This window comes from Pristis pectinata, chromosome 14, assembly GCF_009764475.1.
Source record: "Pristis pectinata isolate sPriPec2 chromosome 14, sPriPec2.1.pri, whole genome shotgun sequence".
Classification (NCBI taxonomy): Eukaryota; Metazoa; Chordata; class Chondrichthyes; order Rhinopristiformes; family Pristidae; genus Pristis; species Pristis pectinata.
In genome coordinates this window covers 48,795,604-48,821,233 of record NC_067418.1, presented here as the reverse complement: position 1 = coordinate 48,821,233, position 25,630 = coordinate 48,795,604, and the positions used below count along the sequence as shown (strand labels likewise).

At 45.5% G+C, this 25,630-nt stretch overlaps 1 protein-coding gene across 1 annotated transcript in view; it reads right to left on the bottom strand.

Annotated features, from left to right (window-relative positions):
* Positions 1-379: 379 nt before the first annotated feature.
* Positions 380-25,630, bottom strand: part of LOC127577689 (oxysterols receptor LXR-alpha-like) — an 88,890-nt gene continuing 63,639 nt past the window's right edge. The window contains 10 exon segments of the mRNA XM_052029125.1: positions 380-1,026; positions 2,815-2,909; positions 7,949-8,062; positions 10,908-11,007; positions 13,241-13,255; positions 13,257-13,312; positions 13,315-13,420; positions 16,239-16,444; positions 17,808-18,077; positions 22,940-23,147. Of these exon segments, the coding sequence (XP_051885085.1) occupies positions 880-1,026; positions 2,815-2,909; positions 7,949-8,062; positions 10,908-11,007; positions 13,241-13,255; positions 13,257-13,312; positions 13,315-13,420; positions 16,239-16,444; positions 17,808-18,077; positions 22,940-23,147 (1,317 nt within the window). The 3' untranslated portion in view covers positions 380-879.

The window sequence follows — 25,630 nt, the reverse complement described above, 5'->3', positions numbered from 1 at the left end:
AAAGGGGTTAGCAGGAGATGGCATCCAGTAGGGGAGTGGAGGAGGAACCAGTCTGAAAGACAGACGGAGTGAGTGGGTGAGTCCGGCAGAGAAGCAGTGTGTGAATCTGAGAATAATAGTGTGAGAAATATCGGTCTACGAATAACTCACTGTAAGTACAGAACAGTGGCAGACTAGCCCTATGTTAGATAGTGTAACTATATACCAATCATATACTGTAAGGATCCCATTCCTGTGCTGTATGTTTCTATGATTCAAATCAGTTTGTGACGGTAAATGGATAAGTGTCTAAAGGTGACTGATTCCACAAAATGAGCCCAAGAGTGACACTAAATAAATACCAGCCTGGCTTGAATAACAGATGGCAAATGGATATCATCATACAAGAGTTATTAGCTTGCTTTTAGTGCATTAGTAAATAAGGTGCTGGCTTCTGGTATGACATACCCTGTCACCTGATCTCTCTTGGTGACTTCCTGGTGCCGTGCAGTGATGAATAAAGTGCATTTCCAAAGCCAGCCTTGGTGATCTGTCTGTGTCCCAGAGATGGGAGCAGCTGACTCCATGCTCTATCATGTTGATCTCAGGCAGACACCGGCCTGCTCCTGGTCAGAGTCTGACAGCATCATTAAGACTATTAGTTGATGTGAAAATAGACCAATCATCTAATGAGTTTATACCAAAGCATAGCAAAATGGATCTCTCTACATCCAACATAAAAAAAAATCATTTGAAAGCATCCCTCAACACTGTAAGACTGTTGCATTGACAATTACGGTTGGTGTTCTCTGCACTGTGAGCTGACCCCCTTTTACCCCACCACCCATGGCACTCCTTCCCTGGCTGAGCGAGATGGGCCCTGTGTTGTCAGTCCCACAATCACTCCTGCATGTCCCAGATTTCTGACAGGAGGGGTGGCAATTTTTTATCCTGTAGCCGTAGTGCAAAGACTTGCTCGGAATGGACGTTGCTCAGGGTCCGCAGGCAAACCAGCTTCATCAACATTCGTGGGAACATCAGGTGGTCCTGCAACAGATGGATGATGTTGATTAGAATGTCAGTCAACACAAGCTCACTCTCACTGGAAGGTTAGTATCAGGCTGGAGCAAGGGATGAAAGTAAGCCAGTGAGAAAGCGTCCGATGCAATCCATACAAATGGGTTAAAGCAGCAATGTTAATAATACGACTGTACTGGTGAGAAATTTAATACTTTTACCTCTGGCTAGGACAATGCAAGGTGGTCCAAGTCAAAGGGCAAGTCATCCTCCCCACCCCAGCAAGTCCCAGTTAAGGTTGCCCTGTGCCCATGGTGAAGCAGAGGAAACCAGGACATTCGCCATGGAGGTCCAGGACTGCAGACTCCTCGAATAAAAAGTGGTCCCCTTCGAAGCTGAAGGAATTTGTTGAGCAAAGAGCAATGGGAGAGAAAGTGAGATTCCCAACTGTGGACTGTTCCTCAGGAACAAGACAGGAAAGACATTTGTTCCATGACCAAGGGAACAGTGTGGATAGTTAATTTTACAGCACATCTTTAAAGACAGGAGAGAATAGTAGAAATGTCTTAGAAACTACGAGAGGTGATCTTTGTGAATAAGCAAGGCAGCAAAATAAGGGAAGGCCAGGAATACAAGGACTTAGCAATGTAAAAATTATAAAACATAGGTCAGACCTCAGCTGGAGTACAGCGTGCAGTTCTGGTCACCACACCACAGGAAGGATGTGACAGCCCTGGTGAGGATGCAGAGGAGATTCACCAGGACGTTGCCTGGGACAGAGAGTTTCAGTTATGAGGAGAGACTGGGTCTGTTCTCCCTGAGCAGAAGTTGTTAAGGGGGGAGGGGTGTGGAACATGACTGAGGTATATAAAATTATGAGGGACATAGATAGGGGTAAAGGTTTCCTGCAGTCTCCCCTATCAGAGGTGAATAAAACTAGAGGACACAGATTTAGGGTAAGGGGGCGGAGATTTAGAGGGTATCTGACAGGGATCTTTCTCACCCAGTGGCGAGTACCTGGAACACACAGTGTGAGTGGTGGGAGCAGAGGCACCGACAGCACTTAAGAAGTGTCTAGACCTCGGCTATGGGCCAAGAGCTGGGCGACGGGATTAATGGGGATGGGTGCCCACTGGTTGGTGTGGATGTGGTGGGTTGGATGTGGCACCATGCTGCACGACTCTATGACACGGTCTCTATTGGGTCCAGGAAATTAAAATCCACAGAAAATAACGGAAGTGTGGAAAGGCAGAAAGAGAAAGTGAAATAAGACCAGGAACACAAGGACGTCAGCAGTGTAAAGATGGACAGAAAAAGTTATCAAGAGGATTGAAGGAGGAGTAAAAACTGTGAGTGAATGGCTGGGGTATTTTGGGCTGTGATCTCCTGAGTGACGAGTCTGCACAGTAATTTATTCACATATACTGATAAATACAAGGAATGGTTGGGGTACCCTGCTATGGGTGGGTCAATGCCGGGAAGTCGGCGGAGGGTCACTCTCGGTTATACCATGAAAGGAGACAGGGACAGCCCAGGCTGAGAGGTTGGTGGGGGGGGGGGTGGGGGCAATGCTGACAAATTCTGGGAATTGAAGCAGGAACACTGCAAGGTGGGCGAGCCTGGTGTAATCGACATGGTCCGCTACAAGGTTGTTGTGCTGGTTGATGTGTGGTTATGTGGGGTTCATCAAATAATTGTAAACAAATTAATCCTTCTGAAAAATTCTGAAGTCCGATGTTGCATTGCTGGCTGTTAACCTAATGACACTGAAAAGAAAGCACTGGGATTGAATCCAACAGCCAATATCCCATCACTCACATCCGGTCTTTTTATCCGTGTGTAGGAGCGGAGCGCCTCAACATAAGGCTGCTGCAGCCTTTCCACCAGCTCGTGGTCGTGAACATTCGGGCGGTCTGGTGAAAGGAACAAGAGGATTCAGTATGATTACCTCAGTACATCACCACCAAGCTACCAGCTGGATGGTGCTGGGCACACACACTGGTAATTCCACCTGTAAAGGTAGGTGGTTCATTGCCAGGTGGGCAGCTCATTGCCGGGTACGTATTACAGAACACTTTGCAACAACACCTGCTTCAGCCCCTGCAGATTAAGAATCCCTCCAGATACAGGCAGAGCAGTGCTGAGGAGTGTACCGAGGTGCCATCATTTGGATGAAGTGTTGAACTAGAACCCTGGCTTGTTCCCTCAGATGTTTTCCAGAACAAAATGGCAAAACTTATCCCTCAGTGAATGCCACAGAAATTATGTGGTCATTTTCCACATCAGGGAACTGAATATAGTTCAGAGGATTACATTGGATGGGGGCAAGGACATCCCTGAGGTGTGGGTCAATGCTGAGCACCTTGGGGCATTTCCTGAGATTATGAAAAACACACAAGGAAAAGTGACTGGAATTTTTAATATTCTCATTTCTAGCAGCTCTCCCCTCCTCCTGAATGAAAGATGAAAGAAACAACTTGTATTCCTAGTAGAAGTAGAGCTAATGATGAAGTACTTCTGAAGTGCAATTAATGTAGTAATAGAGTCATAGAATTGTACAGCATAAAAGCAGGGCCTTTGGCCCACCGTGTCTATGCTAACCATCTTGCCTATCTATTTTAATCTCACTTGCCTGCATTAATTCCATATCCCTCGATTCCCTGCTCATTCAAGTATCTGTCTAGATGCCTCTTGAATGTTGTTCCTGTCTCCACCACCTCTTCTGGCAGCTCATGCCAGATACCAATTACTCTGTGTGTGAAAAAGTTACTCCTCAGATCCCCCTTAAACCCCCTCCTTCATACAGTAAACCTGTGCCCTCTAGTTTTAGATATCGACCCTATCTATGCCTCTCATAATTTCATCTCTCAGTCTCCTTCGCTCCAGGGAAAACAGACCCAGCCTACCTGATCTCTCCTGATAACTCGAGCCCTCCAATCCAGGCAACATCCCCGTGAATCCTTTCTGCACCCCCTCTAGCTTAATCACATCCTTCCTACGGTGTGGCGACCAGAACCGCACACAATACTCCAAGTGCAGCCTCACCAACTGTAAAATGACCTCCCAATTCTTATGCTCAATGCCTCAGCTGATAAAGGCAAGCATGCCATACACCTTCCTCACCACTCTGTCGACCAGTGTTCCCACTTTCATGGAACTATATACCTGTACTCCAGGGTCTCTCTGTTCAACCACACTCTCCAGGGCCCTGTGCGTGTCCTGCCCTGGTTTAACTTCCCAAAATTAACGTTGCACTTTGAGTTAAATTCCATCTCCTATTCTCTTGCCCACTTTCACAGTTGACCAAAATCCTTCTGTAATCTGAGACAACCTTCTTCACTGTCCATTATACTACTAGTTTTGGTGTCATCTGCATACTTACTAATCATGCCACCTACATTCACATCCAAGTCATTAATATACACAATAAACAACAGAGGACCCAACACCGATCCCTGTGGCACACCACTGCTCACAGGCCTCCAATCTGAAAAACAACCTTCCACTACCACCAAGCCAAATTTGTATCCAAACGTACTGCAGTGTATGTACCGCAGCAGCCAATTTTCACAGGAGGCTGCAGTGTGGTACTGATCAGATAATCTACTTCAGCAATGTTGGTCGAGCAATCAAAGTTACTGAGCACATGGGGGAGCTCCCCACTCCACTTCCCACGGTGCCATCAAATTGCTTACACACACACACACCAGAGAAGGCAGACCACCTAATCTTAGTTTACCATCTAATTTCAGAGGCAGGTTCACCAGCAGTGCAATTCTGTCTCTCTTCTCCACTTGGTCAATTTCCCAGGTCTCTGGAGTGGATTTGAAGCCCAATCCTCTGACTCTGATCCAAAAACGACACCAATTAACCAACAATTGACCCTAACATGGATACCTAACATGGACACTTAACAGGCTGATGAAAGTGTCATATGCTATGATTTCATTTGATGACAGCATGGTAGCATAGTGGTTAGCACAATGCTTTACAGCGCCAGCGACCTGGGTTCAAATCCGGCTACTGTCTGTAAGGAGTTTGTACGTTCTCCCCGTGCCTGTGTGGATTTCCTCTGGGTGCTCCGGTTTCCTCCCACATTCCAAAGGCGTACGGATTAGGAAGTTGTGGGCGTGCTATGTTGGCGCCGGAAGCGTGGCGACACTTGCGGGCTGCCCCCCAAAATCACTACGCAAAAGATACATTTCACTGTGTGTTTCGATGTCCATGTGACTGATAAAGATCTTATTCTATCATTTGTTCTTGGTTGAACACCATTGTTCTATTCATTTTCCTAAAGCCAGAAAGAGAAACTAGGTTCTGTGGAGCTGCTCATATCTGGTGGGCTAGATTTTCAGCTTCACACACAGGCATGATACTGTAATCCAGTATCATGCCTGTGTGTGAAGCTGAAAATCTAGCCAAGGTACCCTCCATCACTCCTGAATTTTAATTCCATTGACTTCAAAGGAGAAATTATGCCATCGGTCTTTACTCAGGTACAGCATTATCACAAGAACTCGTATCCTCAAACGACCCAGTATTTCACAAGAATTAACATAACCCCTTTATGCTTCATTCACTTCACGGAATCATAGCACGGAAAGAGGCTTTTTGGCCCATTAATTCCATACTGACATAATTTAGCTAGTGTCATTCCTCTGCCTTCCGCCCCTTGCCCTACACGTTCTTTCAGATACGTATCAAGATGCCTTTCGAATGCTGCAAATGAATGAGCTCCCAGTGCATTCCAGACCCGATGACTTGCTCACGTCACTTTTGGTTCACTCACCTTCGTTCTGTGTCCCTTGGTCTTGGCCCTTCTGCCCGTGGGAACAGCTCCTCTCTATCTATTCTGTCTATACCTCTCATGATTTTAACTACCTCTGTCAGATCCCCTTTGCAGCCTTCACTGTTCCAAGGAGAGACACCCATCTTTCCCAGGCCATCCACGTAACTAATGCACCTCATCTATGGAACCAGTATCTCTTCTGCATCCTCTCATCTTTCCTAAAGTGCAGTTCCCAGTACTGGACACAATCCTCCAGCCAGGGCTGAGGTGGTGCTTAGTAAAAGGTTCATCATATATTGCCTCTTCTAAATTCTTCCTACCAAAATGTAATACTTCACGTTTCCCACTGAATACTTCACACCGAACTTCATCAGCCACCTAGCTGCCCATTCTGCCAGTCTGTCCACATCTCCCTGGTCTAGTATTCTCCTCCTCACTGTTTACTAAGCCTTTAAGTAGTATGTCATCTGTAAATTTAGAAATTGTGCCCTGTATACCCAAGTCCACGTCAAAGTCAAAAGTCAAAGTTGAGTTTATTGTCACGTGCACAAGTCCATGTGTGCACAGGTGCAATGAAAAACTTACTTGCAGCAGCATCACAGGCAAAGAGCACCATACTCAAGAAAAACAAATTATACACAATTTTTTTTACAAGAAAGAACACAATTAGAACAAAAAAAAAGTCTATTTTAGTGCAAAGTGATCAGAGTAGTATAGGGTTGCTACACTGGGGCAGTGATTAGGGTTGCGCCGGTTGGTTCAAGAACAGAATGGTTGAAGGGAAGTAGCTGTCCTTGAACCTGGTGGTGTGGGACTTCAGGCTTCTGTACCTCCTGCCCGATGGGAGCTGCGAGAAGATGGCACGGCCCGGATGGTGGTCGTTAATATATAGTAAGAAAAGTGTGCTGACACTAACCCCTGGGGAGTGCTCCAGTCCAAAAACAACTTTTCACTACCACCTGAGCCATGTTACTTATCCCTGCTGCTATGGATCTTTTTATTCTATTGCATTCTTAATGACAATTGCCTATTGGAAGTCTATGGATACCACGTCAACCATTTTTCCCTCATTGACCCTCTGTTACTTCAAACAATTCTTTTAAGTTAGGCACAATCTGCTGTCAACAAATCTACACCAGTTTTCTCTAATCAATCCAGGTTTGTCCAAGTGACGGCTAATTATTGATTCAATAGCTTCCCCCACCTCCAGGATTAAACTGACTGATGTGTAGTTACTGGGTTTATCCTTAAACAGTTCTTTGAACAAAGTGTAACATTTGTAGTTTTCCAGTCCTCGGGCACCAGTCGTGAATCTAAAGGTGTTTGGAAGATTGTGGCCACGGCTTCCCTCACCAAGCTATGATACTGTTTACCTACTTTAAGTGCAGCTAGACTTTCTAAAACCACCCCAACTTTAAGATCATCGAGAATCTCATGCATATCTTCCTGTTGTTAGAGACTCCAGCAACATCTTCCTTGGTAAAGACTGATGTAAAGTTCTCATTCTGTACCTCAGCGAATGGTACTGTTCCCAAACTAATATAAACTACTGCCTGAACATGACATCTGTATGTCTATCTCTTTCCATAGCTGCTGACCCATGCTTTTTGGTGGAACATCCCCAATGACTCACAGAAATCCCTGCCCTGTAACTACTGAAAAAAAAAGGAAAGGAACATCCAGGAAGCCACTGAGCTCCTCAAAATTCAGAAACACATTCGAAACACATTCAGTGCACAGGATTCAAAATAACCCACGCACTCCATTAAGCATCACCTGTGACACCCATGATAAAGTCTGCAGATTTCTGCCACCTCAGAACCACAGAACAAGAGTGGACACAAGTCATCCTTGAACCCAGTGGACAGCATAGGTAGAAAAGAAGACCAATTTTTAAATTTCAACAAATGTTGTGGGGCATAAGATCTAGCATGAGGCAAATCTTGGACAAAGGTTCAACCTAGTGAGGAAGGGACAAACAAAGGCTAGTCTTAACTTTGATTAATTTTTGGTCTTTGGCCATTGATAATCACTGAAATTGCAAGAGAAGGATTCATTAATTTCATGGTTATGGTGACAATGGAAGACCGGTAAAGGGTACACCTTCAGTCGAGGGATAGTCAGGTGTACCCTTTAAAAGTAATAATGGGCAAGATCCCATACCTGCTGAGAAGAGATTGATGGCGATTAGCAGAGCATATTCAGCATCATCCAAGTGTAGGTCATTCATACATTTTGAGAACTCAAAGATGGGATTGATAAATTCAAACTGCAGTCCTGTGAGATGCAGAGAGAAAGACACAAAAGTAACACGTCATTAGAATGACATCCTGGTCCTCTGTATATCCGCGCCACACTGTGTGACAATGGAAACCATCCTTTATATAATCCAGCCACTGCCTGCACTGTTAGAACGAGACCACAATCTCATTGCACATGGTATTAAAACGGGAGCACGGCCGACTGTACGTCCAAGTAAAAGAACCGAATCCCACTACCCCAAGTCCAACCACTGAATGTAAGCCAGTCCTCTGTATATTGAAACCAGACAATACTAAAATGAAACCCAGCCCACTGTATATCCAACCATTTCATATATTATTAAAAGAGGATCCCAATTATCTGTATATCTGGACATTGAAAAGAACAGGATCCTAGTAATTTATACACCCATTTAACACAGTGTAAAAAAAAGGATTCTGGACCCTGTCAGAATGGGATCGTATCAGTTTGTACATCCCAGTTTTCTGTGCATCTAATCACTGCAAACAGTACAAGCATGGGATCCTGATCGTCTCTTTACACAACCATTGAACTCAGCATTAGAATGGGATCCAAGTCTTCTGACATTCAACAGCTGAAAGCGTAGCAGAATGGGTACACAGTCCTGGCTTTATTTTAAAAAAAGACTACGCAGTGTGAGAAGGGGATCCCCATCCTCTGTTTACCAATCACAACACAGAGCGTTCGAATGGGATTGCAGTCCTTTGGATATCTAGCCACTGCACATAGGATCAGAACAGTTATCCAGTCCTCTGAACACCAACCACTGCACCCAGCGTGAGAAAGGGATTTGTATATCCAAATATGGCACAGTCTTAGATTGGGGTCCTCGTCCCTTTGAATAACACACAGCAGAGGAAAGAGTCTTGGTATATCTGAATGTTACACACTCTTTAGAAATGGAACATCTTTATATCGATCTTTGCACACAGTATTACAAAGGGTTCCCAGTCTTTCTATGTATAAAACAGTGCACAGGGTATTAAAATGAATATTAGGTAGCTATTATTATCCCAGTTAACCTGGTAACCAACCAGACATATTAACTTGTAGTCAGGTGACTCAAACGTACCGGTACCTAGGAAAGTAAATCTGTGGGGTCAGCTGAAACGTTTTAAAGCACGCTGTCCTCAGAGTGCAGCTTCCCCAGACAGTGAAATTTTGCTGAGAGTGGGACATCAGTGAGGTCAAGGTGACAACATTGAATAAGTTGATCAGAGAAACCATTTTAAGACAATGTCAGCGGGACAGGTGACGTGTCGCAGCTGCAGTCTGTGGGAACTGATGGAAGCAGGTTAGGATCTGTGGAAACCATGTCCGCAGCAAGTCTGAAGTTCCAGAGACTTAATCTAAGGGGTGTGGGTGATGCATTGCAGTGTCAGATGTGTACTCGTCAGCTCTGAGCTAAAGTGTTGTGAAAGTGGCCAGTCAAGAAGAACAACAGGGTGCGAGCAGGAGCCAGCATAAGGGGAGGATCCTCAGACCTTAACCTGTCCATATCCTCTGCTTTTTATATCCTTCTCACAGCCCACACTGCCAACCAGCTGTGAGAAGCTAATTATAAAACTATGACAGTAAATGAGCAATGGCTCATATTTAGAGGATCACCACATAATTTACAAGTAATATTTGTCCTGTACTGTTTTGTAAGGCTGGTTATTCAGAGGACTGCAGAATAGGCAGGGCAGTGGGTGGCCCGGAAGACTGAACCATGGACTCCTAGGGGCAACGTCCACCCAGCATTTGGTCGCTTCAAGCACAAGTACCCCAGGCTCGGTGGAACAGCCTTCAGCAACGCAAAGCTCAGGTGCACCCTCTCTCACACAAATGCACACACTCTCTCTCTCACGCACAACCTCTCACACAGACACTCACTCCTGAACATTCAGATAGACACAGATGGATTTTCACTGCACTTTTGCTAGTGGCAAGCGTACCTTATACTCACCACACACTGGCAACCCAGTAGAAAAATGGAAAAAGGGCAAAGATGTGGCCGTTAATCATTGTCGGAGACTGTTGTTGCATCTCCAAACTTCCCAAGTGTAGGAAGAAAAGGTTTGCTGAATGGCAGAACAATTTGACTTCTACTGCAGTGAAAGAGAGGTTCAAGCATCTACAGAACAAGGTCCTATCCAATCGGGGGAAATTGCAGGACAAGCAGAGGAACAGGAACATTGCAGTGGTTCAGCATTGTGCCAAGGCGAAATTCTTGGGGTCTCTTAAAGCAATATAAAGAGCATTCAACACATAAGCTGCTGGAGGAACTCAGCAGGTCGAGCCAGCATCTGTGGGAGGGGAAGAAATTGTCGACGTTTCGGGTCGAAACCCCGCATCAGGGCTGATGATCAGTCTAATGACTGATGGATGAGAAAATCATGCTGAAAATAGGGGGACCAGGAAGTTCATCCAAATGGAAGGCCATCACCTCGAAATACGGATCCTGCACAGGGAGCTGTGGCAAGCAAAAGGGTTAATCTGCCATAATAAAACACAGAACAAACACTTCAAAGATAATCTGGACCTGTTCCCAGTGGGAAAAGATCAGTTCCACAGACCTTGTTCATACCACTGAAGGCAGGACTCACTAGCAGTCCTTAGCAAATCAGCATGCAGGTTTCAAGCAAGATTGACACAACTGTCACCAGGACACGGAAAAAGTGCCACAGAGTTGCAGCATCAAACTTCCCAGTTACAGACTTCCCACAAGCACATTACAGCCAACTCAGTGCGTCAGAGTTCAGTCTTCAGATTTGATTTGTGTCAACATTGTCATCATCAGCAACCAAATTACCAAGACAACATTGTGTGAGACAAGCAGTGAGGGAGAATCACCTACCTGCCTTGGCAAAGTCCTCTCGGTTGTAACTGAAATCCTTCAGGAAGGTGATACACTCTATCTGAGGGTCATACCTCCGTGATGTTTCGAGCAACATAATCTTAAAAAGGAAAAGATCACAAAAGGTATCAAAAGTTAAAAACATAAATTTAATTCAGGACAAAAATAAGATTGGTTTAACTTTTGTGGCGAGGAACTTACTGGAATCGATTCTAAGGGACGGTAAACATTTATTTTGGAGGCTTTGATTAATTAGGACAGTTGGCATGGATTGTGCCTGATTAAATTGGTTGATTTTTTTAAAAAGAGGTAGCAAGGAGTGTTGATGAGGCGGTGGGAAGTGTTTTACATAATTAATCTGCATGGATTTTCACAAGGCTTTGGACAAGGGCAAGGAAAGCAGGTTGGCCAAAGAAATTAAAGCCCATGGGATTCCAAGAGAGAGTGACAAATTGCGTCTGAAATTTGCTCGCCGTCATGAAGCAAAGGGTAATGGTTTGAGAGGTGTTTGTGTGGCTGTCAGGCAGTTATCAGTGGGGTTCCACAGGGACCAGTAGTCAATCCCTTGCTTTTTGCAGTGAATTGTAATGATTTAGATCTAGGAACATGATGAAGAAGTTTGCAGTTGATGCAAAGAAGTAGGCAGGCGATTGAGAATGAAAGCTTTAGACCAGAGGAATATAGACGGTTGGATGAAACGGGCAGGAAAGCGGAGAACGTGTAATAGTGTTTCCTTTGTCTGCAACTCAGGAAAGAACAAGGAATGAATTTTAAAATATTTGCACTACAAGTCACCATGTACAGGAAGGATGGAACTGCACCGGAGAGGATGCACAGGAGATTTGCACGGATGTTGTTGGGACCGGAAAACTGCAGTTATGAGGAAAGGCTGGAGTCACAACGAACAGGAGAGACTGAGGAGTTACTTAAGGTGTAGATGATCATGACCATCCAAGATTGGAAATGTAGAAAGAATCTATTTCCCTTAGCAAAGGGGTCAAAAACTAAGGGGAAAAGATTTAAAATAATTGGTTGAAGGATTAGAGGGGAATGAGAATTGATTTCCCCCAGCAAGTTCTTGTGGGGGGTGGGGGGTGGGGAGGCATAGACAGCCTTACCACCTCTAAAAAGTACTTGGATGTGAACTTGAAGGACTACACATCAAGTGGCGCCAACACGATGGACAAAATTGCCTCCCACGTCGCAAGTTTTCTGTGATTGTACTACCCTCAGTACTGGGCAAATACTCATTCTAAACTACAGTGAAAATCCCAGCGTTAAGCCTGGACGTGGTGGTGACCCAGACTAAAATCCTAGACAATGTGACAGAGTAGGGTTACAATCTCATTGTACAACAGTGGACACTGCGTCAAGGTATGGAGACAATCCCTGGGACAGGAGGTGCCGGATGAGAATGACAGAAATCCATGGAATAGTATCAGTCAATATGTTAGGGTATGTTGGCAATCCAAGAGTAAAAGACAGAACAACGTGCCAGGGTACGGTAACAATTCCAGTGTAAATGGCTCAAAATAAACTGACAATCTAAGAGGAGAACAATTATGTGACAACCCAGGTTAAAGCAAAGAACAAGGTGCCAGAAGTGGAGGCAAAAGCTGCAAGTCAATGCCTCAGGGCTCTTTCAGGACACATTCCAAGAGAGAGTGGAGTGGAGATCTAGGAGGATGTTAGTAGAAATAGAAACTTTGAGGTACGAGGGAAGGTAGGAGGCTGAAGGGAGCCCGAATTGAGTATAAAATTTTGAAGGCACTGTGAGAATTCCACATTGGCTGCTATTTGTGTGGAGTTTGCACGTTCTCCTGGTGACAACGTGGGTTTCCCTGGGTGCTCCAGTTTCCCCTGCATCCCAAAGACGTGCAGGTTGATAGGTTTATTGGCCACTGGTAATTTATGCCTGGTGTAGACGCATGGGCTCAGAATTAGGGTGGAATTTAGTTGATGGGCACGTGAGGGAACAGGTTACAGGGAAATAAGTGGAGGGATGGATTGACGGAATCCATGGAGCCTGCATAGACAAGATGGGCCCAAATGGCCTCCTCCTCTATCGCAAGGAAAAATGAGAAGCCCACTCACCCAACCCACTGGGGCACAGTGACAACCCAGCATTAAACAGGCTCACCTTGCCCCTACCCTTCCCAGTGACAACCCCAGTGTTAGACACCAACTCCCAGGGCACACTGGTAATTGCAACACACTCCTCCATCCCCTTGACCCTCGCTGGTAATCACAATGTTGATGCTTCTCTAGATCTGCAGTGCGAACATTACAGAAATCCTGGCCATGTTGTAACCCTTTTGGGAGTAGAACCATACCTCAATAGTGGAAGTCCTTGAGCAGAGCAATCTGATCTTCACGGGTGAGATCCAGGAACCCTGGCACCTGTTGGCAAAGTCAACTAATTCCTGGACTGAGATGATTGCCAGTTCTGTAAAGTGCGCGAATCTCTGCTGCCTCATCTCGCGATTGTGGGCATCAATGCTCTGCGGCCAAGGCTGTAGGAAGAAGGACAATGCACTGAGCACATTCGTGGGGAAAAAAAGGATTTAAATTGCAAGTTTATATCTTCAGGAAGGGAAAATTAAATGTGGATGAGGGATAATATCGCTCAGCCGAAAGTTGACACAGTCCAGGTGGTTAAGAATATAAAACAACAACAGAAAATGCTGGAAACGCTCGGCAAGTCAGACAGCATCTGTGGAAAGGAAGACAGTTAACATTGTAGGTAGCAGACCCTTCACCGGAACTCTGGATTGACAGCTAAAAGAAGACTTTGAGTTGGAGACGGTTTGGATCCAGAGTGCACATATTCCTAAAAAGGCGTAAGGAAGCATGCAACAGAGAGATTAAAAAAAGAGGCTTATGATAGGTGTCAATTTGATCGGTCACTTGGGAAACAAGTTAAATTAAAAGCTACAGTTTCTTTACAGTTAAGTTACAGTTCCTGTAAAAGAAGCAAAGAGAGATTATGAAAATAAGTTAACGGCAATCATGCAAAATCTGCTCAAAAAGTGGTAGGAAAGTATTCACTGGAAGGGTAGGGCTGATTGGGAATCTGAAGGAGAACTTATGGGGTCAGACGCCATGACTGAAGTACTGAATATTTCACATCTGTCTTCCCCGACAGGGGACGCTGCATCATAGCAGTGTGTAACAGTGAAACAGATAAAAGCAACATGAATACAAAACTTGTTCTAGCTCTGATAGCAGAGAGTAGTGGTAAATCCTGTTGAATGGGTAGGAAACAGCACAGCCTCCAGGAGTCAGCATTGAGACCACAGCTCATTCTGATATATATTAATGAACTAGACTTGGGTATCCAGGCTGTGGTTGTAAAAACTAGTGTGGACACAACACTGGAAAATACGTCTTACTCCTTAGTAAATACTGATGCAAAGTACTCCCTTAGGACCTTGCCTACTTCCACAGGCTCCATGCACATTAGCTAGAAGAACATTAGTTAACCAGATGTATGTTTCCAAAAACTTGGTAGTTTTATGGTCACTGTTAGTGAAAAAACAGGTTTTTAAAAAAAATTTCTGTTTATCTAATCAACTGAATGTGAATTTTCCTTCAGTGCTGTAAAGTTCACCTACAGCCCTTACTCCAAGGGTCCCACTGCACTGAGAGCCGGGAACAGGATCAGGGAAGGACAGCAGTCAACTCCTGTTGGGAGGAATACTTCAAAGACCTCCTCCACCACGACTCTGTCATTAATGTGAGCCCCCTTATCCAGGTGAACCTTGCTGCTATTCTTTCATCAAGGCAGACAAATCAGAACTCAACGATAAAAAAGGCCTGGGGAGCAGACAGCATCCCTGCTGAAATCCCAACGGTGAAAAGCTTCAATCACAAACCACAGCCTCATCTCCCACGTCTGGGAAGAGGAGGATGTTCTAGAGGACCTCGGAGATTGTGTAATCAGGAGCATCTTCAAGAGAGGAGATAGGTTCAACTGTGGTAACAACAGAGGAGCTACCATGCTGTCAGCTACAGAGAAAGTCACCGGCAGAGTCCCCCTCAACCATCTCCTCCCAGCGGCTGAAAAGCAGCTCTCTGACAGTGTGGAGTCCATCATCTAGAGGCACAGTGGACATGATCTTCATTGCTTAACGACTCCAAGAGAAACAGGCCAGATATCCGCTTGATTATTACTGCATATTTCCTGCTGAAATGCAGGGAGACAGGGTGGATCATTTAGACACGACAGTATCCCATGATAGTGACCATATAATCTCCTTTTCACAGTGAGAGGGGTGGTGGGGGGGTGAAATCATCAGCTCTTTTGCTAACAGGGCCTGTGAGGTCTCTTTCATGTATTTGAGAGAACAGGTAGGGACAGCATTTAGCATCTCATAGAACTATACAGCACAGGAACAGGCCCTGTGTCTGTGGCGGACCATGATGCCAAATTAAACTAATCCTATCTGCCTGCACGTGGTCTATATCCCTCCATTCCCTGCTTGCCTAAATGCCTCATAAATGCTACTATCGTGTCTGCTTCCATTACCACCCCTGGCAGCGCATTCAAGCACCCACCACTGTGTGTGTAAAAAAACCCACCCCGCACCTCTCCTCAAAAGTTCCCCACTCCCACCTTAAAGCTATGCCCTCAAGTATTTGACATTTCTACCCTAGGGGAAAAGACTGACTATCTACCCCATCTATCCCTCTCATAATTTTATAAACTTCTGTCAGCCTCCACTGCTCCAGAGAAAACAATCCAAGTTTGTCCAACCTCTCCTTTATAGCTAGTACTCTCTAATCCATGCAAAATTCTGGTGAGCCTCTCCTGTACCCTCTCCAAATCCTCCACATCCTTCCTGTAAATGGTCAGAACTAATGATCAGAACTGCACGCATGTAAAATACAGCACCTCTAACACCGCAGACCGCTCTCAAATCTGTCCATCAGTGTAGCACTCTCTTGATACTGCCCCTCCAACAAGAACTCTCTGGATACTCCCCCTCTAATCCTGAAGCAACTTTCTCAGTAAGTCACCTACAATCCAGCTTCAGTATCGCCCCACTGAGAATGCGGTGCTCTCTCTACACTGTCCCCGAACCCTGCGATGCTCCATCTGTACCGTGTCTCTAATACTGCAGTACTCCCTCAGTACTGCCCCTCCCACAATGGACTGGACTGATTGTTTTGCAATGGGGCATGAACAACAACCTCTGCGCACTCTACGTTGACCAGTGACGCAAATTCAGTCAACTTTGGTCACTGTGTATCCCCAGTACTGTGCCCCAGTGGGGATTTATGTCTTATTTCTCTGACCTCACTTTAGAGAGATGCTCCCACAGAACTTACGGTCACTTTCAATCGGTCACTGAAGGAACGCTTGTTGCACTGTTGTTGAGCGGTGACCAGTCTTCTGATCATCTCAACTTGTGCCGCGTTGAGTTTGGGAATGTCCCAGCCAGACAGGGAACCTGGGGTCACCTTCACTGCTTTCATCACTTCTTCCTTCAGCTTCTTCATCTTCTTTTGTCGGATCTGTTCTTCTGACAGGACACCTGGAGGTCAACATGAACTTCAGTGCAGATTCAGGACTGAACAGACAATCACACTGACTCGGGATCTCCCACTCACTCTGAGAGGGGAATAGTGCAGCACAGGATCAGGCCCTTCAGTGTCTGCGCTGAACACGATGTCAAATTAAACTAAATCTCTTCTGCCCGCACATGATCCACATCCGTCCACTCCCTGGCATGTTCAGGTGTCTGTCTAACAGCCTCTTAAATGCCACTATCGTATCTGCCTCCACCACCACCCCTGGCAGCACGTTCCAGGCACCCACCACTCTGTGTAAAAAAAACTTGCCCCGCACATCTCCTTTAAACTTTCCCCCTCTCACCTAAAATGCATGTCCTCTAGTATTTGACATTTCTATCCTGGGGAAAAGATTCTGACTGTATTACCTTATCTGTGCTTCTCATAATTTTATAAATTTCTATCAGGTCTCCCCTCAGCCTCTGCCGCTCCAGAGAAAACAACCCAAGTTTGTCTAACCTCTGGTTGTAGCTCATACCCTCAAATCCAGGCAGCATCCGGGTAAACCTCTTCTGTACCCTTTCCAAGACCTCCGCATCTTTCCCTTAATGGGGCAACCAGAATTGCATGCAATCCTCCAAGTGTGGCCTCACCAAGGTTTTATACAGCTGCAACATGACTTCCTGACTCTTGTACTCAGTGGCCCAGCCAGTGAAGGCAAGTACGCCATACGCCTTCTTTACCACCCTATCTACTTGTGTGGCCATTTTCATGGAGCTATGGACCTGGACCCCAAGATCCCTCTGTACATCAACGCTGTTGAGGGTCCTGCCATTAACTGTATACTTTGCCCTTACATTCAACCTCCCAAAGTGCAACACATCACACTTGCCCGGATTAACCTCTACCTGCCATTTCTCCACCCGTACCTGTAACTGATCTGTATCCTGCTCTTCAGTGACTGGCCCTCCCTCACAGAAATTCTGATACATGAATCACTTGCTCTGAATTCTTCTCGCCCAGTGAGATATTAATACCTTGACTTATATATGACAAAGCAGCTCTTACAGATAGGTATCTACACCCTGACTGGTGTCCTGGTCTCTGTACCTCAAGGAGACATCTGTACCTTGGCGGTTTCAATCCCTTTTTCTCAGGGAGATATCTGCACTATGACTTTTCTTCAGTCTTTCCCCTTTGGTAGAGGAACACTGACTGGCATCACTCTCCATTTATTTCATGGTGATTTCCCCAAAAATATCAATGTTTCGCATTCCCTTAGGAAGCTCCGTCTCTCTCAGTAGATCCCGCACTACCTGCGGTCAGTTCAGGGTAGCTACAAGGCTCTCCGTGGGGTCTAAGTATTGTTCCCCTTTGAAGACTCACATTGCTCCAACATCCCCGCCTGCCGACATTTCCGGAGCCGACAATCCTGGCACTTCCTCCGCATGTACAGGTCCATTTCACACTGGCCACCGTTCTTGCAGGAATACCGTGCACTCTTGATCACACTTCGTCTAAAGAAGCCCTTGCAGCCCTCACAGCTGAGCACGTTGTAGTGGAAGCCCGAGGCTTTGTCCCCACACACGCTGCACACCTCATTCCCCAGCATCTTCGGGGCGGGCCCTTTCTTCCGCTTCACGGCATGCTGCTCGGCTGACAGAAGGACACAGCACAAGGGGGGGGTGGGGGGGCACAGTAAGTGAAAGTAGATGTGGAACTAGAGGTACTGTCACAGATCTGCCCTCACCCTGTGAGGGGGTTGCATGCTGTGAATGTGTTACATCCGGTGAACACGTGTGCTCTGTTATTCAGTTGTGAATCATTCATGGGTCACGTCATTCCCTGATGAGATGTACTGACGGATGTCACTGCTAGACGTTAGCACAGGTCTGCAGCTCAGTCTATCCTGCTTGTTAATTCTAGCCTCCATTCCCCTTTATAAATGCCCATGTTTATGCTCTACTCACACAATCCACCTAATAAGTTCCTTCTAAGCCATCAGCTTTATGAACTTTTTCTCCCTTAGCTCTCACCAATAAAGTTCCACACATCTTATGCATTTCCATTCTCTTGTGCCCATCTCACACCCTGTAATCTCTCTCCTCAAGCCCTCACCTTACTACATACAAAAGCCTGAAAGCACGTACCACCAGGCTCGAGGGCAGCTTCTATCTCGCTGTTATAAAACTATTGAAGTACAATAAGGTGGACTCTTGACCTCACAGTCTACCTCGTTATGGCCTTGCACCTTATTGTCTGCCTGCATTGCATTTTCTCTGTAAATGTAACACTTTTTTCTGCATTCTGTCATTGTTTTACTTTGTACTACCTCAATGCACTGTGTAATGAATTGACCTGTACGATCGGTTTGCAAGACAAGTTTTTCACTGTACCTCGGTACAAGTGACAATAATAAACCAATTCCAAAAAAAGGTCCAGGTATGGGATGGTGGTGCGTTTCTGGATTTAGTTGTATTGACTATGGAATGGCGGGCGGAAGGGGTAAGGTGACAGAATGATGCGGTTGATAGAGCCTCACAGCTCCCGTGACCTGGATTTGAACCAGACCTCAGGTGCTGTTCGTGTGGAGTTTGCACGTTCTCTCCCTGTGACCACCTGGGTTTCCCCCGGGTGCTCTGCTTTTCTCCCATATCCCAAAGGACGTGAGGGTTGGTAGATTAATTGACTGCTGTAAATTGCCCCGAGTGTGCAGGTGAGTGGCAGAATCTTGGGGGGGGGGGCTAGTTGATAGAGTGATGGGAGAGTAAAATGGAATTGGTACAAGTAGGTGGTAAATGTCCAGCATGGACTGAGTGGGCAGAGGAACCTGTATATGACTCTATGACCATGCTCTCATGAGTATGAGTGACGGACAGCATTTTTCTGGCGGTGATTACAATTCAGTTTTAGCATTGTAGCATTGTCACAGAAAAGGACAAAGATAAAATGGGAATAAAAGTTCTAAAAAAAAGAGGCAAGGTTAATTTTACCACTCTGAGGGGTAGTTTAACAAAGCTGGACTGGAACCAGCCACTTGATGGTAAATCAGTCTCAGAACAATGGGAGGCATTTAAGAAAGAGATTCAAGAGGGTCAGGGTAAACACATTCCCACAAGGAAAAATGGCAGGACTGCAAAATCTAAAGCCCTCCAGATGAAATTGTCCATAGAGGTTAGGCTGAGACAAAAAAAAGGAAGATTAATTATCAAACAGTAAGAGCTTAAAACGGCAGAAAGCCTGGAAATGTATTGAAAATATAGAGAAGATTAAAATTAGAAAAGCAAACACAAGGTATAAAAACTACCAGCAGGTAAAATCAAAGAAAATCTAGAATGATTTTATGAGTGCAAAAAGGGCAAGAGAATAACTAAGGTAAGAATGGAACATAAGAGATTAAAAAGGTAACCCATGTGGAGTTGGAGGACGTGGGCAAGATTCTTCATGAATATGTTGCAGCTGTCTTTGCAAGAGAGAGGTATAATGCAGAGGACAAGTGTGACACAATTGGATGGCATCAACAAAATAAGAAAGGAAGTATTAAGTGACTTAAGGAAAATGGATAAATCTCTTTAACTAGGAAGAACTACATCCCAAGCTGCCAAAAGGAGGAAGGACGTTGCAGAGGTTATGACCATAATATTTTGGTCATTTTTGGGTTCAAGAATGGTGGCAGAGGACTGGAGGACTGCTGACAGTGTGCCATTGCTCAAGAAGGTAGGAAAGGATCAAACAAATAATTACTGGTCAATAAATCGAACGTTAGCAAAGGCAACGTTATTCGAATCTATTCTAATATAGAAATTAATGTCGAAAGACAGACATTAATCACAGATTTGTTCAGGGAAGATCATGCACCAAATTTTTTTTTTATTTACGATTTACATTAATGATCTGGAGGATGGGGGAGAAATTCAAGGTTTCCAAGCTTGCCAATGATACAATAATAGGTGGAAGGGCATGTTGGATGAGGACGTTGTGACCCTGCACAGGGTATAGATTGAGGTGGCAAAAACTTGGCAAATGGGGTTTAATGCGGGGAAAGTGTAAGGTCACGCACTTCAGTATCAGAAGACTTTTTCCCAGGGTGACAACGGCTAACATGAAGGGACATAATTTTAAGGTGATTGGAGGAAGGTATAAGGGGGATGTCAGGGGTAAGTCGTTTTTTTCTGAAAACACAGAGTGGTGGATGCGTGGAACACAGAGTGGTGGGCGCAGAGGTGGTGGGGGCAGATACATTAGGGACATTTAAGAGACTCTTAGATAGAACCATGAATGATAGAAAAATAGGGGGCTATGTGGGAGGGAAGGGTTAGATAGATCTTAGAGCAGGATAAAACGTCGGCGCAACATTGTGGGCCGAAGGGCCTGTACTGTGCTGTAGTGTTCTATTTTCCAACCTAAAATCACATTATTATCTAAAAGGAGAGAAGCTGAAAGTGAGTGAAATTCAGAGGGGTCGAGGTGTTCTAGTGCACGAATCACAGAAAGTTGGCAGGCACATCCAACTAGTACTTCAGAAGGCAAACAGTATTTTGGCCTTTATTGCAAAGGGTTTGAAGTTTAAAAATAGAGAGGTTCTGTTTCAATTGTGGCGGATGTTGGCAAGGCCACACTTGGAATACTATGCATAGTTTTGATCCTTTTACATACAAAAGGACACAGTAGTATCGGAGACAGCCCAAAGGAGATTCACCAAGCTAATTCCTGGGATGAGAGAGTTGTCCTACCAAAGAAGGCTGGACAGTTTGGGTCTGTACTTGAGTGTGGAAGGATGAGAGGTGGCCTTTGTGAGACAAACAAGATCCAAAGAAGGCAAGACAGGGTAGATGCTGAGATGTTTTCACTGGTGGGAAAGTCTTGAATGAAGCGACCATAAGGGTCAGTCATTTAAAACAGAGGGTGTGTCGAAATTACTTTTCACAGAGGGTGATGAATCTCTGGATTTCTCTACTCCAGAGCGTTGTGGAGGTTAGATCACTACAAGGCAGAAAGATCAGGGAACTGAGGAACTGGTAGAGAAGAGCAGCTGAGCCCCTGTGCCGATCACCCATGATCATATTGAATGGCGGGGCAGGCTTGAGGGGCCGAGTGGCCTACTCCTGCTTTCTTGTGTTGTTGTGAATGCAGTGTTGCACTCTCACTCATATCTTCCTCTTTTTGGCCTCCTACACTGTTCCAGTGAAGCCCAGTGTAAGTGTGAGGAACAGCATCTCATGTTACATTACAGCCCTCAGGACTCAACAAGTAGTGAATTCAACAAATTCGGATAACCAGCTTTTCCAGTTCGCATCAGAACTGGCCAGCTCTGATAACATGTCATCGATCTGTAACTTTAACTCAGTTTCTCTCTCTCTCCACAGATGCTGCCTGACTTGGCATGGTGATTGGAGGAAGGTATAAAGGGGGGTGTCAGGGGTAAGTTTTTTTTTACACAGACTGGTGGATGCGTGGAACACACTGCCGGCAGAGGTTGTGGGGGCAGATACATTAGGGACATTTAAGAGACTCTTAGATAGAACCATGAATGATAGAAAAATAGGGGGCTATGTGGGAGGGAAGGGTTAGATAGATCTTAGAGCAGGATAAAATGTTAGCACAACATTGTGGGTTGAAGGGCCTGGACTGTGCTGTAATGTTCTATGTTCTGTGTTACCAGCATCTGCATCAGTTCCAGGAATTCTCTCTTCTGTTTTCACTTCTTCTCCTCCTATGTACACCCCCCCCCCCCAGACAGATCAGCTGTGATTGACAAGCCTTCGCTGCCCTCTCCCAGCCAGCACCACCACCACTTGTGTTATTCAGTCTCTCTCCCTATACATCTCTCAGTAACTTGTCCTTAACTAAACACACTGCACTCCCTCCAGCTGTTATCCTTACTGATTCAATAGTTGATTCCAAACACCCAACACTTCGTGCCCTCTCTCCCAGCAAACACCTCCCCTTAATAACTCTCTTCCAAACCCTTCCCCTGACTGATTGTACCCTCCCTACATCTCGGTGTTTCACTCCTCTCCTCTACTTATCCCACCCCACAGGGCGGTTGCAGTGGTTGCGGCTAACGGAGAGCTGCTGCCTCACAGTCCTGCGACTCGGCTTCAGTCTTATTATCCAGTGCTGCCTATGTGGAGCTGGCACAGTAACTGCATCAAATTTCCCCGGGCACTCCAGTTTCTTTGCCAAACCCCAAAGAAATGTGGTTGGTACGTTATTTGGCAACTATAAATTGACTATAGTGTAAAAGGTGAGTGGTAGAATCTATGGTAAATTGATGGGAACAGTCAGAGAATAGGTTATAGGGAAAGTCGGTGGGGCATGGGATTGCTCTCTGAGTTGGCATGAACTTAATGGGCTGAATGGCCTCCTTCTATGTTGTAATGAAATCTGAAAGTACCCCTAACCCCTAGCCCAATCCCCACCATCTCCATCACTGCCATTCCTCTGTGGCATATGGCTCTGCCTGTACAAAGAAAACCCACACAGTCCCAGATGAGGGGAGGTTATCAGTGCCTTACCCAAGCTCTGGTTGGCTGAAAAGAGGTCGTCCTCCAGTTTCACACTTCCATTCCAGTAGCTGTGAGCTGCCCCCCATCGAGGAATTCCGAGTAATTGTCCGAGCTCTTGCTTTCCTCCCGGTATCCCTGTCTTTCCAAGGCCGGCTGTCCGGTTGACTCCTGCTCGAGCCTGCCAGCAGGGTTGGTATGTGCATAAAAAAACTTTCTCCTGCAAGGCACAGGTATTTACAGATTGAAATGGGGAGATGGAAGGGAAAGCATTAGATAGACAATTGCAATGTTGAATGCACTGTCTGGGAGAATGATGGATGCGAATTTAAAATGTAATTAAAAGGAATAGTTGAAAGGGAACAAATCATGCAGCTGTAAGGACAGAACTAGGGACAGCAGCTCACTGCACAGTACTCGAGAAACAAAGGACTGCGGATGCTGGAATCTAGATGAAAAACACGGTGATGCTGGAGGGACTCAGCAGGCCAGGCAGCATCCGTGGAGAAAAGCAGGCGGTCAACGTTTCGGGTCAGGACCCTTCAGGATGCTGCCTGGCCTGCTGGGTTCCTCCAGTGTCACTGTGTTTTTCATCATTGAACAGTACTACCAAAGCAGAATGGTTTTCCTGTGCCCATGTGCTTCAACGATTCTCAGAAACACAAAAAAATCATGTCCAACCAACAACATCGTCCATTTGTACTGCACACTTAACACAGCAAAAATGTCCTGAGTGAAATCATGGAATCAGAGAGATACAGGCCCTTCAGTTCACCAAGTCAATTATCAACCACCTATTTACACTAATCCCATTTTTTTATTCTCCTCACATTCCCACCAAATACTCCAGATTCCATCACTCACTAGGGGCAATTTACAGCGGCCAATTAACCTACCAACCCGCACGTCTTTGGGATGTGGGAGGAAACCAGAGCACCAGGAGAAAACCTACACAGTCATAGGGAGAACGTGCAAACTCCACAAGACAGCGTCCGAGCTCTCTGGTGCTGTGAGGCAGCAGCTGTACTAGCCGTGCCACCCTGTATTCGCTGGAATGCTAGCACGCGAGATAGTTGGGATAAATGGCCAAATGCTCGGCTAGAGAAGCAGGATTTAATGAGTGCCTTTAAAGAAAATGGAGAAGACAGAGTAACTCAAGTAGGACACTTAAGAGGACAGAGGCTGGACAGCTGAAGCTACAGCCACCAGAGCCGAAATGGTCAAATTCAGAAGTAAGCAAGAGACCAGAATCAGAGTGCAGATATTTTGGAGGGTTATAGGGCTAGAGGAAGTCATAGAAACAGAGGAACAAGACGTGAAGGGATTTAAAGATAAAGGTGAAAATTTTAAAATGGACGTATTGTTTAAATGCGGGCCCGTGTAGTTCAGCAAGCACAAACAAATTAATCACTTTGAAGTTGGTCACTATCATCAGTCAGGGACAGTAAACCTGCAAATCAACATTAGCTCATGGGGTTCATGATGGTAGTTCATGTGCATTCAAAATGTGCATTGTTATTCGCAAAGTGCAGTCATTGTAATGCAGGCAGACAAGCAGTTTATTTGTACACAAGGACCTACAAACACCAATGTAGTAAATAACAGGAAACCCTGCTATATTGATAAGGGATAAATATTGGCCCCAATGCCAGGCATCAATTATGAATTCATTTTTGAAAGAGTTCCATTAAATCTACCCCCTCCAAGAGTGAAGCACTCTCTCGGTACTGTTTCTCTAAGCGTTGACTGCCACGTTAGTACTGCTCTCCAAAGGTGCAGCCTTTACCACAGATTATCCAACGGTGCGGTACTCTCTCACTGTACTTCCAAAAGTGTGGCTCCCAGTCCTGCTGCAGTCAAAGGCAAAGGATTAACGCAGCATTCCCTCGGCGCTGCCCTTTCTTCAGTGCAGAAACACTTGTCCCTCCATTGCTGCAACTTTCACTCAGGATCATCCTTCTGATTATATTACTCTTGCCTTCCAACTTGCACTAATCCGCCAGCAAGACATCACTGCCTCACTAGGTCCCTCTGACCCTGCAGCACTCCCTCAGTATTTCTCATCCAATGAGGCCCCTATGGAAGTACCACACACCTTCAGTAATTCCTCTCTGATAGTACAACGTACACCTTTCCAACAGTGCAGCAACACTTCAGCACAGCTTATCCAACAGTGCAGCATTCTCTCGTGGACCATGTGTGACCATCTGACTCTGCAGTGCTCCATCAGTACAGACTATCCACTTAATCTGACAGTGTGCGACATGTTCATAACTTGCTCTCCATCATTGTTGCTTCCACAGAAGCCTTTATCTCCTACAGCGCAGCATTCCTTCAGTATAGACCCTCCAGAAGTGCACCCCGCCTCTGATTGTGAACTACTTTCTAAGTACCATCCTGTACAGAGCAGCCCCCGCCCCTAGTTTGACAGCCCAGCATTGCCCTACAGAAAGGACTGCCTCTGTTCCATTAGTTCACATTAACACGCAGCACCACATTAGCAATGCCCCTCCTGCAGTGCAGCGCTATTTCAGTAGTGATCCTCTGACAGGGCACAGCCTATTAGTGCAGCACTAACAGCATTACCCCTCCTGGAGTGCTCCTCTAATAGTGTAGTTCCTTCATCAATGAATCACCAACTCATTTCTGCCCTCAGACAGTTCAGCACTCACTCAGTATTGATCTTCCAATTGCTACTGCTTC